Raw genomic sequence first — 14,245 nt, 5'->3', positions numbered from 1 at the left:
AGCCTGTAATTTTAGGCTTTTGTGATAAATATTTTCTGAGCCCCTATGTATATATTTTTACTACATTTTCAGAGTTGTTTCTCAGCTTAAAACTGGCACCAATGTACCTCCTGTGTGTTGTCTATACAATTTATTGCACCATGAAAAGTTTTATTTGCTCTTGAACCATTTGCTCTGGAAACCCCCTGTGGATACGATGTGCCTTGTACATTTATACAAGTACACACTATGTTCCTGCACATTAATAGACATCCAAGGAAATATGCAAAACACACACAATCACACACACACACACACAGCTGGATGTATATCTGGGATTTCCCTTTAGATACCGGAAAAATAACCAACTTCAAACAGTAAACTAGGTGCTAATGAACTGGATCCTGACAGGGTTTACTTTCCGCTAGCAGAGACCCAACCCACAATGGATCTATTCACGGGATCTCAGCCATGGAAAGTGTTGGTAAAGTAATCTCGCTAGAGTTTATGTGACCTTTTCTAACTCTCAGTACCGTTTTCTGTCCTCAGGCCTTTAAGGTCGGGCCAAAAACAACACCAACCTGCATCAGCTGATACAAGCAAAGACTACCTATTTTGTGTACCAAAATGGCACCCATTCACAACTAGTTTGCAGACTGATGCGGGGAGGAAAGGAGCACAACGCCCTGCTTCCTGCTGCGCAGCACCTGTGAATTCAGTCACGGTTACTCCACGCTTACTTGTTTCTTCCAGGAAAGGCCATAGCTGTGGGGCATCTAACTGCTTTCGTGAGCATTCAAGAACCTTTTAAGAAGAACCTGCAACAAAAGGAGACAATTTATAGGAAACAAAGCATGGACTGTTCTCCACAAACCTAATAAAAAAAATAAAAAAAATCACAGTGCTACATATGGCTTTATTCAACAAGTCTTCAGATTGGAAATGTCAGCAGCTGCTTCAAACTTTCAGGCACACCTGCTAAAACTAACAAAGAAGGACAGAAAGAGCTTTTGCTATAAAGGACACTGAAATTATCAGCTGAAAATGTCATCCCTTCATGTCTGCGTCTCTGTCTGAGGTACACAATTACAATCTATCCATAAGTCTCTGTTCATTCACATATTTCTTATGCTTTAGGCAGCAAAACATAAACAATATGAAATACAGTCAGTGACGGATAAAGCTATACTCTGCTATGAAAGCTGTTTTACAGTAGCCACTTTTCAGAAAGAAGCACAATATTTAAATACCTGATATCCTGTTCCAAACCACACTTCAGAAAAAAAGCCTCTCTTTTAAATGTGAGGGTCACACTGCACTGACAACCTGCATTTATGGCTATCTGACCTGACACCATGAAAAAGTTTTATTTCTATCTGATGTTCCCAAGCAAAGATAAGGCCAACATGGAAGAAAAAAAAAGTTAAATTTGATGGAAAAACCAAGATAAATGCACAAACTTGTATGTTTCAGCTTCAGTTTTGAAATCCATTGAGAATATGGTGGCTCTTGGCCTCGTATGTGAACACATGCTCGTTTCCATAATGAATAAAATAGCCTTTCTCCAGAGACAGTCCTTCGTCACAGTCCGTCTGAGGAGAAGTATGAAGTCATGCAAATACTAGCACTATTATAAACTTGATTGATGGAGCTTTTTCTTTATTTTGTGTAGAACATATATAGGAGTCTGCAGCATAAGAATAAAACAATTTTCATGAAAGAAAAGTAGGAAACAGACACGCAATGATTTTTACAGCTTCAAAGAACGAAACTGAATCCGACCTGTAACGCTTTCCAGCCCATAAGGCAGTGTAGCTTTGTTTCCCCAGAGCCCTGTGCTGTCAAGAGCCGCACTTCAAATACTGCTTCTCATGGTTTCTGACCCCCTCAGCCTTCATCCCCCTGGACAGAACCTGTGAGGGTATTTTGGACCGTATCCAAGGAGATGCAGGAATTGACGTGAACCGAGTATAAAAGGTCAAGGTGAGCGGTGCTCAGTAACGCTATGAAAACTACACCTTTGGACAATATTTACCCCTAAAATCCACATTAGGTTTGATAGAGAGCCCTACAGTCACGTGTCAAATAGAACAGCGAGGTAAGGCGGGGGGTTTTTAATATATCCATTTCTCAGTTTCATCCATCCCACTTATCCAGTATGTGCCTAAAAGAATAAATCCCCCCCGACCAACACCCCCAATTCACCTAACCCCCAAAGTGTAGGGCTCTGCAGCATGAATGGAGCATTGTGATGCTTCTCCGTCACGGCAGTGAATGTTTTCACTTCCATTTGATCCGTCGGCAAGGCTGCTAATTGGGTAAGCGTGTTCCCAGGTCACCGGGAGGTTTCTCTTTCCATAAATACAGAGCGCCAGCGAAGGCTTCTACAGATGTCGTTTCCCACCCGCTTCCAAGTGGGTTCAGACCAGCTTCAGGTAGTAGATGTAATTTATTGTGTCTGAAACCACACTCCAAAAGTTTTCCTTTCCTCGCTCTCCATCATCCCAAAGAGTGCAGTTTATCATTCTCCCAGGCACTGAAATAATGTTCACTATTGTCCTTATTCTTGCGCTTGAACTCTGTGTACCAAGTTGCCAGCTGAATCCCTGGTGGGATGATGACGTGGACGTGCTCTCCAGATCTTAAGGGCCCAAATTACACTATTTTCCATGTGCCGTTACATCAGTGTCAAGGTTTATGAGGTTCAAGGTTTATTTATTTGTTTTGTCATGGAATTTAAATGTCCTCTCTTACGCAAGCACTCAAGACAACCGTATGTGCCAGCACTAAACACAGCAAAGAGCAGAAAGCTCAGACACATTCACAGGCACGTTTGCTACTCCCGTTCTTTAGGGTGTGGTCAAAATGGTCAAATTGTCAGAGAGAGTGTCCTTGAACTTGAGCGTGTCTCTGGTGAAGTTTGTGTGTTGGCGAGCAACCACGAAGCTATGGTGTCCTTGAATACTCACCAGTTCTAGGAGTTGTTGTTTTTTTCCCCCAGCACTGGCACTGAAGATTGTCCTTCCTGTACAGGGAAAAAATGAAATAGAAAATCACACACACACACACACACACACACACACACAAAAAAAGTTATAAAAATGTTTATGGCGATGCTTGACTAATCTCAAAAATCACAATCAAGATGGTTAACTTGTATGTGTATATACACATGATCTCCATAACCTATTGTTTTTTGTATTTAAATGTAAAGGGATTTATAGGAAGAAACAATATTATCTTTATACAGACAAACCTGTGAATAAAAACTGTTCATCCACCTCAAAGCAAGAACAGTGAATATGAAGGAAGCTGCAGGGTTGCCCTGTTTCTATTGGAAAACGAGAAAACTTCCACTAAAATGTTGATACTTGGGTCCCTTCAGTGACTTTTGTATGAGCTAAAGGCGCCACCATGTGGTTGAAAAATGAATAAATTCACAATGTTTATTCAGGTCTCTCTAAAAGAGTGGGCAAGTGCAAAATGTTTGACAGATTTATGCATAAAGGGAAGTTTTGCTATTTCGCAAGAATACAAACTAATTATTCACCAGAATTTTTATAATAATCAGCTGCACTAGTGGGAATATTATAACAGTTCAAACTCATTTTCGTCATTACTATGCATCATATTCAATGCAACAATGTGCAACATTGTTTGACAATGCATACCCAGTGAGGTAAATGCAGAAAAATAAGTTATGTGCAAGTAAAAGCAGATTGTGGAACTTAAGACAATAATACATGAGTCGGTTACATGATGTTGGCTGCACAAAGACGTAGGTGCATCTAAATGTTGAATTTTCTGCTACACTCAATGCTACACAATGTATTTATAAGCATTTATTTCTATTGATACTGATAATAATAGCTTACAGCTAATGACAACCCAAATTGTGTTTCTCAAAAAAAAAAAAAAAGATAGAAATAACAGAATATTACACAAGACCAATGCAAACATATTTTATTACAGGAATGCTGTGCTTATGTTATGAAATAAAAATAATAATACTGACAACCGTGCAGAGGAAAGTCATACCACAAAGTAAATAATTCACCAAAGTCATTTCTGGAGAAGCTGGTGGCTCACACAGAAAATAACCCAAATATATTCATGGAACCTTGAGTCTGTAATCAACAAAATTTGAAGACATAAAATGCTTGAAAAAAATAAATCTGCATGTCATCAATCTGTGTAAGACATATATTCATTTCAGTAATTTAGTTGCTGAAATTAACGGCCTTTTTGATTATTTTCTAGCTCACTGAGGAGGCCTGGAGGGTAGAAATTTCACTTGAGTACAAGGAAATGCATAAACTCTGTGACATTCCCAACCTAAACCAGAAGGTGGCCCCCTCGTCACATGTATTAACATAAAAAGAAATTCGAAACAAAAACAATATATGACTGGTTGATTATCTGTGGGGAAACAAATGCACACGCAGCATCAATGTGACTTAAGTGTTATTGTTTATAAGCAAGTAATATAATATGGAAAAGATTAACTGAAGTGATTCATGGGATTTATTCACTGAAGAAGGTGTGGGCATTATGAAGGTGGGCTGACTTGGCTGAAGTTAAACATTACTCATCCTGTTGTAGGCTTTTCTCTTTTCTTTCAAAAACAATAAGAGTTTTCAACCTTTCAGTTCCTCCAGTTTAAAGGTGTGAATTCTAATTGCTTTGCGTTTCATATACGCCAAAGAGAAAACCATTTAACTTCAGTAAAAACACACTTTAAAATACACGGCAAATTTATGCTGCCGTTTAGCCATGTTCAGTTCATACAAATTAGTATGTGCTTCTTCTTCACAAATGGTACGTGTGTTGTCTTTTTTTTACTAGATAAAATCCCAGTAATTGAGATCTTGCATTACAAAGACATAACTTGAGAAGAAAAAGATTCATCAAATGAATCATTTTAAAATTATATCCAAACAGTTAGAATTTGAAGTCTAAATCAGAGTTGTATTTCAGTTGTTTTGTTTTTTAATGATAAAATACACTGCAACACTATTGTAACAGTGTATGAGTTACAACACTTATACAAAAGCTGCTTTGGTATTTATCGAGCCCAAAAACTGGATCTTTGGGACAAGACTGTAGTTTAGCCAAACATTAGGTCCTGTAAATTCATAAGTGTCACCCATGGTGGGGTAACATGAAGCTTCTGGTTTTAATGTGCACATTTTCTGAAAAACTGAATTTAACTCAGTTTTTCTGATACAAAGTCATTAGCTAATAGTAAATATTAGCTGAAACTTATGTTTCAAATGCATTGCTCAATGTGGGTTTCACTTTATTACTCTACTGCAACTTTTTGAAGTCACAATTTCCTAGTTTATTGATATCGATATGTAAGAGCTATTTAGAAAACCCACACATAATTATTATGTTTTTAATAACAGTATGAACAGTTAATTGCACTTTAGGCCAATACACTTCCTTTCTACATATTACCTATGTGTTTTGATGCGTTTCAAGCTAGGATTAAACTCATTCTCACCTTTACCTAGTAATGTCCTGACTTTGTTGAACTTACAGAAAGTGTTTGGACTCGAATGACACTGCTTTTAAATAAACTCACCTTTGTGACTCGTTACTCTTCTCGGTAACGTGTCTGTTTGGTCACTTCCTCTTACGTTTCCACCTCCTCTCCCTTTCCTACCTGTCTCAACTGGGCGTGTTTTTCCTTTTTCTTTTTTTTTACTTCCGAGGGACCTTTATTCCCCGATTCATTTCGCTTGATAAGAAATATTCTAAGAATAGTTCACGGGCCGAAAACGTAAGCTAAGGTAAGAGCTCTTTCATACTCAAAGTAACTTCGACGTAACCGCGGTGGGAATAACGTCCCCCGTTATGTGTAGCAGGGAATACGCAGCTGCCTTTGATTAGAGCGGGACTCCTCCACACCTGAAGCTACAGCCCCATCGTGGGTGTCGTGAATCGGAGTCTGGCCAACAGAAGAGGAAGTACAAGCGCATTACTGCTAGTTTTTAAGCCTAGTCTGGAACTTCGTATTATGTTCTTGGAAAATGAAAATCGTTCACGTGGAGTTTTACTGGCGTCAAAGATTGGCTGTAAAAGAAGATTAATAGTTCTGAACATCTCTTACGCGGTGTTTGTTATGTATAGTTCTACTTGTGTGTCATTTGCTTTGTATAAAAACAAAAATATTTGATAAGTTGGTATTGGAGGCATCACCAAGTAGGACAGGACATCCATAATGTTCTTTTCAACCTCTTTTTTTCTTTTTCTTTTTTCTTTTGTTTTTGGCTCTTTTCCTGTTGCTAGTGCAATATTCTGTGTCCCAATTCATCATGCTCAAACACATCTCAACAAGCCTTCCCTCAGCAGGCTCACTCTTTAAAACTGTACCCTGCAGCTGCACACACTACATCAGCACAAAGAGAATAGAGTGTGTTCATTAAATGTAGCCTCCTTGCAGTACAGTTCCACACATCACTCTCTTCCAGTGAGCTGTGTGGGACAAGACGGAAACAACGATGATCACATTGCTCTAGGTTGGGTTGTATCTCTGTGTGTGTGCGTCTGAGTGTGTGTTTACTCACAGTGTTTCAGACATCTGATTAACAAAGCCTGGTGCAGTGTGGGCTGATTGTTGTTTTCTATGTTCCCTCTTGCACCAGATTCGTGTCCCTGCCCGTCACATTCCACAGCCAGGCCCTCTGTTCTCCTCCCCCCCATCCGTCTCCCCCTACTTGCACACTTCAAGTCTTTCGTTTGTTCTCTTCTTAGTTTATTTAAAATCAGTCAATTGTCCAGTAGATCTGTACCCTTTTGGAAAGGGAATTCTGTAGCTTTATCTCCCCTTTTTTTTTTTTTTTTTTTTTTTTGGTAGTACCACCCTGCTTGTATGTTACACTGCTATTAAAAATGTATTGGCTAATACTGGAGTAGTTAAGGGGGGCTGCAGTATCATTGCAGAGACATTGCAGTACAGTGAGACAAAGTTGTTTCACAAGAGGCTGGATACAGACTGCATGCGTCAGTGGTAATGTTAAGGACATTTAATCCACTAACACTGTTTTTTTTTTTTGTTTTTGTTTTTTTTTTAGCCTAAGGCATTTCGTATTTGCTTCCATACAAAATATCTCTAGGAAAGACATATTTCATTGATGAAAACCTGAAATCTTAGTGTTTTTTTATTATTATTTTAATAGTAAAATAATAAAAAATCAATCCCAAAGCACATAATTTTTTTTCACCTTCTCTATGTCTTTATAACCAGGCCATGATCAAAGGTTCAGCGATTGAAGAAAAACCATGGCAGCTGTCTGTTCAGGTGGATCAGAAACAAGGCGACGAGTCCATGAAATTCAAACTCAGTGTGACAGGTGACTTGCACATCGGAGGACTCATGCTGAAGCTGGTGGAAAAAATTAGTAAGTGTCTAAAGATCAATAAGAAATTGAACAAGCTATGTTGATATTTATATAGCTAAAAAAAAAAAACAAAAAAAAACTGCAGACATTCTTTTAAAACTGCTTGTGTTCACCATTTAGAACTTAATTTGCTTCTCATACATGTGGTGGTGAATTTGGCTTGTATCTGCTGCTGCAACAGCTGTGTTTGTCAAGCCACGCCTTTGTTTGCACTGCGTTTCTCTACAACGCTGTGCCGTTGTTCAATCACAATGCATCGGCATGCGTAGCCTTGGGGGGCAAAGTGTATCCAGAGCCTTATCTGGTTTCTTCTCGCAGTCCTCTGTAAACATAGTGGAGCTCATGAACGTAATAAACGAGGGGACTTTTTTTTCAGGAGGTGGTTTAAAAATCATGAGACATAAGCAGATGACTAAACGTCACGTCATCAACAGATGGATTTAAGCCCAGTATTACAAGATGATATCAGGTAGACTCATTAAACCACACCACCTACACACCAGTGGGTACAAAGAGTATTTCTGCTGCTAGCAGTTTTAAAGCGCAACTCCAAATAATGAGCGGGTCAAAACTACTAAACTAAATGACTAAATGACCCTCATTTATACAAGAGGTAAAAGGATTTCAGATCCTACATGTTATTCTGCAGATAAAAGTTGCATGACGGTAAGATTAAATCTAGATTATGCGTTTGCCTACAGAGACTCAGCAGGACTGGTCCGATCATGCGCTGTGGTGGGAACAGAGGAAATGCTGGCTGCTCAAAACTCACTGGACATTGGACAAATGTGGGATCCAGGTAAGCCGAATGAGATAGCAATTCACAGTTCCTGCAGTTCCCCTGAAGTGTGTGCAAGCAGTCAGAGACCTATCTCCTTGGGAATGTCTCTTTAGTCAAAGCATAATAGATAAATCCCATGTGCACTTGCAGGCTTGAAATGTTTGGAGTTATTTATAGCTGACCTTGGAGGCTGCTAAGCAAAATCATATCCACCTTCCAACAGAGATAGCTCATTTATAGCCGTTTAATGGAGCAAGAACCGTCTCATGTTGACATTTATGTCCCAATTGTTCTACAGTGGTTGTTTAGTAGCGCACATAAATAAAAAGTAAAACGTTTACCATGGCAAACCCATATATTTCAAATAATTCCAATATGAAATTCAATAAATATGTTTGAGAAAAGTTTATTTTTGTGTTTTCATCTAAACTTTGTGTGACTTTCGTCCACAGGCTGATGCCGTTCTGCGCTACACTCCCCAGCACAAACCACTGTTGCTACAGCTGCCCAATATGAAAACCATCAGAATGACAGTCTCCTTCTCCAACATGGTGTTCAAGGCAGTGGAGGAAATCTGCAGAATTCTCAGTTAGTTTTATGTGGTTCCTGAACATGGGATTTTCCTGTCCTAATAAAAAAAAAAAGAAATATCAGGACACATTCTACTTTGCATATTCTTCCTGATCACTCACAACCTCTCTTCTTTGCTCGATTGTAGACATCAGACGATCAGAGGAACTCTCTCTGCTGAAGCCTCCCGAGGATTGGAGCAAGAAGAAAAAGAAGAAAGACAAGAACTCTCCTCAGGAGGACATCTGGGACATATGGGACGCACTTAACGTAGGACAGGGAGGAACAGGTACTTCAGATTTTATATGCTGGAGCACATTAGGTTCTGCTCAGGTGCAACAGGATAGCAATTGGATGTAAAGTGGTGTGAAATGATGTGAGAGCATTTCTGTCTAAAGGACACTTATCTTTTCTTTCAAAACAGTGCAATAAATCTATATTTTAAATCCAATAAATTTGTAAAAGCTTGACTAAATGATGCTCTGGTGTCTAAATTGAGCATTACTGATCAACAGAATTTTATGAGGTTTTTGTTTTTTTTTCCTTTCCTTTACACAATTTATGCACCAAGACTCAACCATAGCTGAGTTTTGGTTTGTAACAATACTTTATGAATAGTCTTATTGGAAGAAACCAAAACTGAACATGCAGAACATACTTTATTTCCCACAATCTCACTGAGACTTTTTAATGAATTAGGCCCTCTGTACAATAAGACGATGACAGCAACCTATGACCCAGAGAACGGGATGCCCATGTCTGCCACCAGCCTATGGTTTGGAGAAAACCCCTTGGCTGAGTCTCAGCCAAACCTACCGCCTGCGGAACTGGGCAAGATATACAAGCCGCTGTCGCTTGTGGACAAAGCAGAGAACAACGCAGGGTATAATTGGAAACCTTTCTGCTCGACGTATTAGTATTTTATCCCCACATCATCTGACTGCTTGTTGTGATCGACAGGTGGCTCGACTCGTCTCGCTCACTCATGGAGCAGGACATTCAGGATGACGACAAGCTGTTACTTCGCTTCAAGTACAATGTCTTCTTTGATCTCAACCCTAAAGTAAGATGGTGTTTTCCGGGGGAACAAAAACAAATCAAAAAAGAAAAAAAATGTGTAAACGCGAGGTCGTCGTCTGCGTGTTGGTTTGTATTTCAGTACGATGCCGTCAGGATAACCCAGCTGTACGAACAGGCCCGGTGGGCCATCATGCTGGAGGAGATAGACTGCACCGATGAGGAAATGCTGATGTTTGCTTCTTTACAGGTGAACCTGATGCCTGCACAGTTATTACAGTAATTTGATGAAATAGCTGAAGGATGTTGGTGTGTTTCCATTTTGCGATGCAGTTAATTGCAAATTGCAAATAAATTCTCTTATAAGAATATAAACATTCTCTTTATAATTTAACAAATATGAAAAAGTGCATCTGGTATCCAAATTAGATCCATGGAGACTCTTGTACAACTCAGGCAAATTTTTAAAAAGGTTCAGAATCTGGGTTATTAAGATGCAAATGCACAAAACAGAAAAATGACACTGCACAACCCATTAACATGGAATTTACACAGCAGGGGTTGCTTTTAAATTTGCTCTTCTACAGACACTGGAAATAAATTACCACAACTCTGTTTCATGCTAGTCCATCAGTATGCAAGATCGTTCCTTAGGGCTGCAGCAAATTGAACCAAATTGGGAGTACATTGTTTTTATGCCTTGAAGCGCAAAGTGAAGGGTACTGAATTTGGTATGTAAATATGTGAATAGGCCTGTTTGGACATGTGTTAAATCACACTGTGTGGGAAGACAAGACAAAGGGAGAGACCAGAATACAGACATGAAAAGGAGTAACTTAAGCTTGTACATTAACAATTTTTGCTCTCCCACAAAAAGTGCTCGAAGAATCCGATAATTACCTAAAGTTTTAAACCTAATCTTCCCTGTAAACGAATCTCAGCCGTCTTCGGCTCTTATTCCGTGGCAAAGATTAAGGAAACAGTAAATCTAATAGAGTGCATCTTGACCTGCACACTACTACAAAGGCTGACATGGACAAACAGTCCTCTGACTCATGCTAGTGTCTTTAAATTACTACATTAGTCCCATGATAGAAACTCCTCGGGACTTTGTAAATGAGAGAGCTCTTCCATTTCTCTAATAAAAAAAATTATGTCTTTGTCAGTATCACATTTGCAAACTGACCATGTCAACTGAGCCACTGGACAACTCCAGCGAGCCAGAAATCGATGAAGTAGAGGCTGCCCTGTCCAACCTGGAGGTGACGCTTGAATGTGGACACGCGGACCGAATTCTGGTAAATATATGTTTGTGAACCATCAACCTCTGTTGTGAAAGCCAAGTAAAAATTTTGGTCTTATTTTAATCTTTAGTTCCAGCAGAATGTTTGGTTTCAAATTGCTACTATTAGGCATGACTTTACTAATTTGTTCCAAGATGATGTAAAACAGTGACTGAATGTAGTTCTTTCTTGCCTCCAGGAGGACATTACAGACATTCCAGAGCTGGCAGACACCCTGCGGCTATTCAGGTAAAAAAAAAAAAAATCTCCTTCAAGCATCATTACTGAGGCCTTTTTTTTTTTTTTTTTTTGCTTGGTTTGTGTTTACACATTTGTAGGGGAAGTACAGCTAGTCTCATTTATTTGCTTAAAAAGTTGTTGTCAAAAGATTCCAAACTTATTGTGTAGACAAGTTGAATATCACTCACACGCATGTCTTGGTTTGTTATAACAAATTGAGCAGCTTTGAGAGCTTTTGGGTAAATGTTCTGCAGATGCAATTGGTAGCTATTAAATAAATACTTCAATCTTATAAGCTGTTCATGTTGCCTGGGTTCCACTGGTGTCTGTGTCTTGTCAAAACAGGCCCAAAAGATTGAGCCTGCGACCATACAAAGAGTATTGGTTTGTGTTCAAGGACACCACTATCTCCTATTTTAAGAGCAAGGAAGCCTCCAGCGGAGAACCAATCGAGAAGATGCAACTCCGAGGTCAGTGGTTAAAAGAATTAGAAACTTATTTATCAGCATTTTTGAATGGATGACATTGACATGTAAGATCACGGAAACCGGAAAAGTCCTAGCATTGTTTTTTTTTTCAGTTTCATTATAGGAAAAATATAGATTGGAAAAAAATTATTTCAACATAGAGGTTTAAGCTCAATACATTTCTTTTTTTTTTGACAGTTTCTTGCAAAGTATTCATACCCTCAGACATTACAACAGCAGATGTCTGTGTTTTATCAGCATCTTTTGAGACAGAACAACACAAAGGGAAGCATAATTATGATCTATAGGAAAAAGCTATAGAAGGTTTTAAAATCCTTTTTTTAAAACATCTGGTAAACTCAGCGTACATATGTAGTGAGCCCACTTAACTCTGATACCAGCAGTCATTGTCTAATTATTGAGTAGAGTGCTTTTGCGCTTCTCTGTATTACATTTCTTCAACTTAAATTAACAGGATGTGAGGTGGTCCCAGACGTCAATGTCACAGAGAAAAAGTTCGGCATCAAACTCCTGCTTCCAGTCGCCGACGGGATGAATGAAGTGTACATCCGATGCGATAATGTAAAAGCCCATTTGCTTCCCTAAGCGTTCTACTGTATCTATTTTAAATAAGGACCTTCTGCAAGTATCTCTTCATGAATTGTCTTCTCTCCTGTGTAGGAAACACAGTACGCTAAGTGGAAAGCCGCATGTATCCTAGCCTCTAAAGGCAAAACAATGGCATACAGCTCCTACAAGACAGAAGTGAAAAACATTCAGTCTTTTTTGCAAATGAAGAGCCTGGCGCCCCCTCCTGGTCAGGCGGCTCCAGACCTCGATGCCATGGAAATGAATGCAGAATGTTTTGTTTCCCCTCGCTATTCCAAGAAGCTCAAGACCAAGCAGGTTTGCTTGACAGACACGTCACATTTGTCTGATCTTCACCAGCAGCCATGCTAAATGTTGTTGCTAAATCTGCTTTGCATGGTTGCGTCAAGCTGACAGCACGGATCCTGGAGGCCCACCAGAACATAGCAAAGCTGTCCTTGATAGAGGCCAAGATGCGCTTTATTCAGGCCTGGCAGTCACTTCCAGAGTTTGGCATCAACTACTACATCGTAAGGTAGAGTGCAAAAAAATTTTTTTAACGACTCTGTAACTGGGGTCATGTTTAACTTAAACCATATATTCTGAATATTCTGTTTACTTGCATTTCAGATTCAAAGGTAGCAAGAAGGATGAAATTCTGGGGATTTCATATAACCGCATGATTCGTATTGACATGTCCTCTGGCATGCCTGTCACCACATGGAGGTTTGCCAACATGAAGCAATGGAACGTCAACTGGGAAATAAGACAAGTGAGACTTCATTCCCCATATAGAATATTAACGTTTTTGGAGTGTTTACTCCCGCACAACACTGTTTCATGAGATTAAAATAAATCCGTAACATGTTGCATGTAATTTCAGGTGACCATAGAATTTGACCAGAACGTGGTAATAGCCTTCTGCTGTGTGAGCTGCGACTGCAAGGTGGTCCATGAGTTCATTGGTGGTTATATCTTCCTCTCCACACGATCAAAAGACCAGAATGAAACACTAGATGACGAATTGTTCCTTAAACTTACTGGAGGCCAAGAATGACCCAAGACATACATGACTGTCCATTTTGTTCTGAAGTTCTTGTTCGTATTAGCATGAAACTACCACTGCAATATTAACTATAAGCCTTGAACAAACTACTGCAAAAGAAAACAGTTGGCATCACAGACACATATTGTCCTTCACAGGACCATTTAATGGGTTTTACCACTTTTTTTTGTAATTTATCCACACAAAAAAATATGTCAATGTAATTATGTTTGGATTGTCTTTTCAGAACGTGGATGAGGTGGCGCATGAGAAGCTAGCTCTTTTTTAATGTCAAATATTTCTTATTAAAGTAACAAAATTTGAAAACATTGCAGAGCCTTAAATTGAATTATGTTCCGTTCTTCCGCAAAATGTGTTTATTTCCTTTTATTCATCAGTTTTGTTGAGTTGTGTTTATAGTGATGAAATATAAAATGTCTTCTACTACGTACTTTGAAACAGATATAATTTGTCTTATTATTTCTCCCACTAGAGTTGAAACAAGATACACTGTATTCAGTGCCTGACATGAAATCATAGTAAACTTCTGTTTTAGGTCAGCTAGGAATAATGTCTTATTTCTATTTGATAGTTGAAAGAGTATGATAGCATAACTAACAGCAGGACTTGGATGAAATGTTTTGGGTAATAAAATATAATAAATATTAAATTGTTATATTTATTCATATCAACTTTAAAGCTGCCCCAGCATAAAGCCATATGCATCTCTAACTGCAGTCTATTAGAGAAATATATTTAACAAATTTAATGTCTAAAATAAATGCATGAAAACTTTGAAATTATATATTTACAAATAAATAAATGCCGCCAAAATAATATAGTTTAATTTGTTTATTTTATTTATCTGT

At 38.7% G+C, this 14,245-nt stretch overlaps 1 protein-coding gene and 1 long non-coding RNA gene across 2 annotated transcripts; one reads left to right on the top strand and one right to left on the bottom strand.

Annotated features, from left to right (window-relative positions):
* Positions 1 to 358: 358 nt before the first annotated feature.
* Positions 359 to 5,883, bottom strand: LOC148153020 (uncharacterized). Its single transcript, XR_015761800.1, has 3 exons — positions 5,567 to 5,883; positions 2,949 to 3,004; positions 359 to 797 (listed from the first exon to the last, which is right to left on the bottom strand). It is a non-coding gene; the product is annotated as an uncharacterized LOC148153020 (long non-coding RNA).
* Positions 5,647 to 13,827, top strand: fermt1 (FERM domain containing kindlin 1). The gene is made up of 16 exons (XM_015001912.2): positions 5,647 to 5,774; positions 7,232 to 7,385; positions 8,087 to 8,184; positions 8,619 to 8,754; positions 8,885 to 9,025; positions 9,436 to 9,619; positions 9,697 to 9,799; positions 9,896 to 10,003; positions 10,920 to 11,051; positions 11,236 to 11,285; positions 11,622 to 11,746; positions 12,219 to 12,325; positions 12,425 to 12,649; positions 12,742 to 12,866; positions 12,962 to 13,103; positions 13,215 to 13,827. The coding sequence occupies exons 2-16, from the start codon at positions 7,235 to 7,237 to the stop codon at positions 13,386 to 13,388; spliced, it is 2,001 nt and encodes a 666-aa protein (XP_014857398.1). The 5' UTR covers positions 5,647 to 5,774; positions 7,232 to 7,234; the 3' UTR covers positions 13,389 to 13,827.
* The last annotated feature ends 418 nt before the right edge of the window (positions 13,828 to 14,245 follow it).

The sequence above is a fragment of the Poecilia mexicana genome, unplaced genomic scaffold (genome assembly GCF_051168715.1).
Source record: "Poecilia mexicana isolate PSO_F unplaced genomic scaffold, ASM5116871v1 scaffold_21, whole genome shotgun sequence".
Taxonomy (NCBI): domain Eukaryota; kingdom Metazoa; phylum Chordata; class Actinopteri; order Cyprinodontiformes; family Poeciliidae; genus Poecilia; species Poecilia mexicana.
This window is presented reverse-complemented; position numbering and strand designations above follow the sequence as displayed.

What these genes read in the sequence shown, in the direction of transcription:
- fermt1 (XM_015001912.2), top strand. Translation starts at nt 7,235, where the DNA reads ATGATCAAAGGTTCAGCGATTGAAGAAAAACCATGGCAGCTGTCTGTT. An exon ending in AGAAGCTCAAGACCAAGCAG is followed by an intron (nt 12,650 to 12,741) that starts GTTTGCTTGACA and finishes GGTTGCGTCAAG; the next exon opens with CTGACAGCACGGATCCTGGA. An exon ending in ATCAACTACTACATCGTAAG is followed by an intron (nt 12,867 to 12,961) that starts GTAGAGTGCAAA and finishes CTTGCATTTCAG; the next exon opens with ATTCAAAGGTAGCAAGAAGG.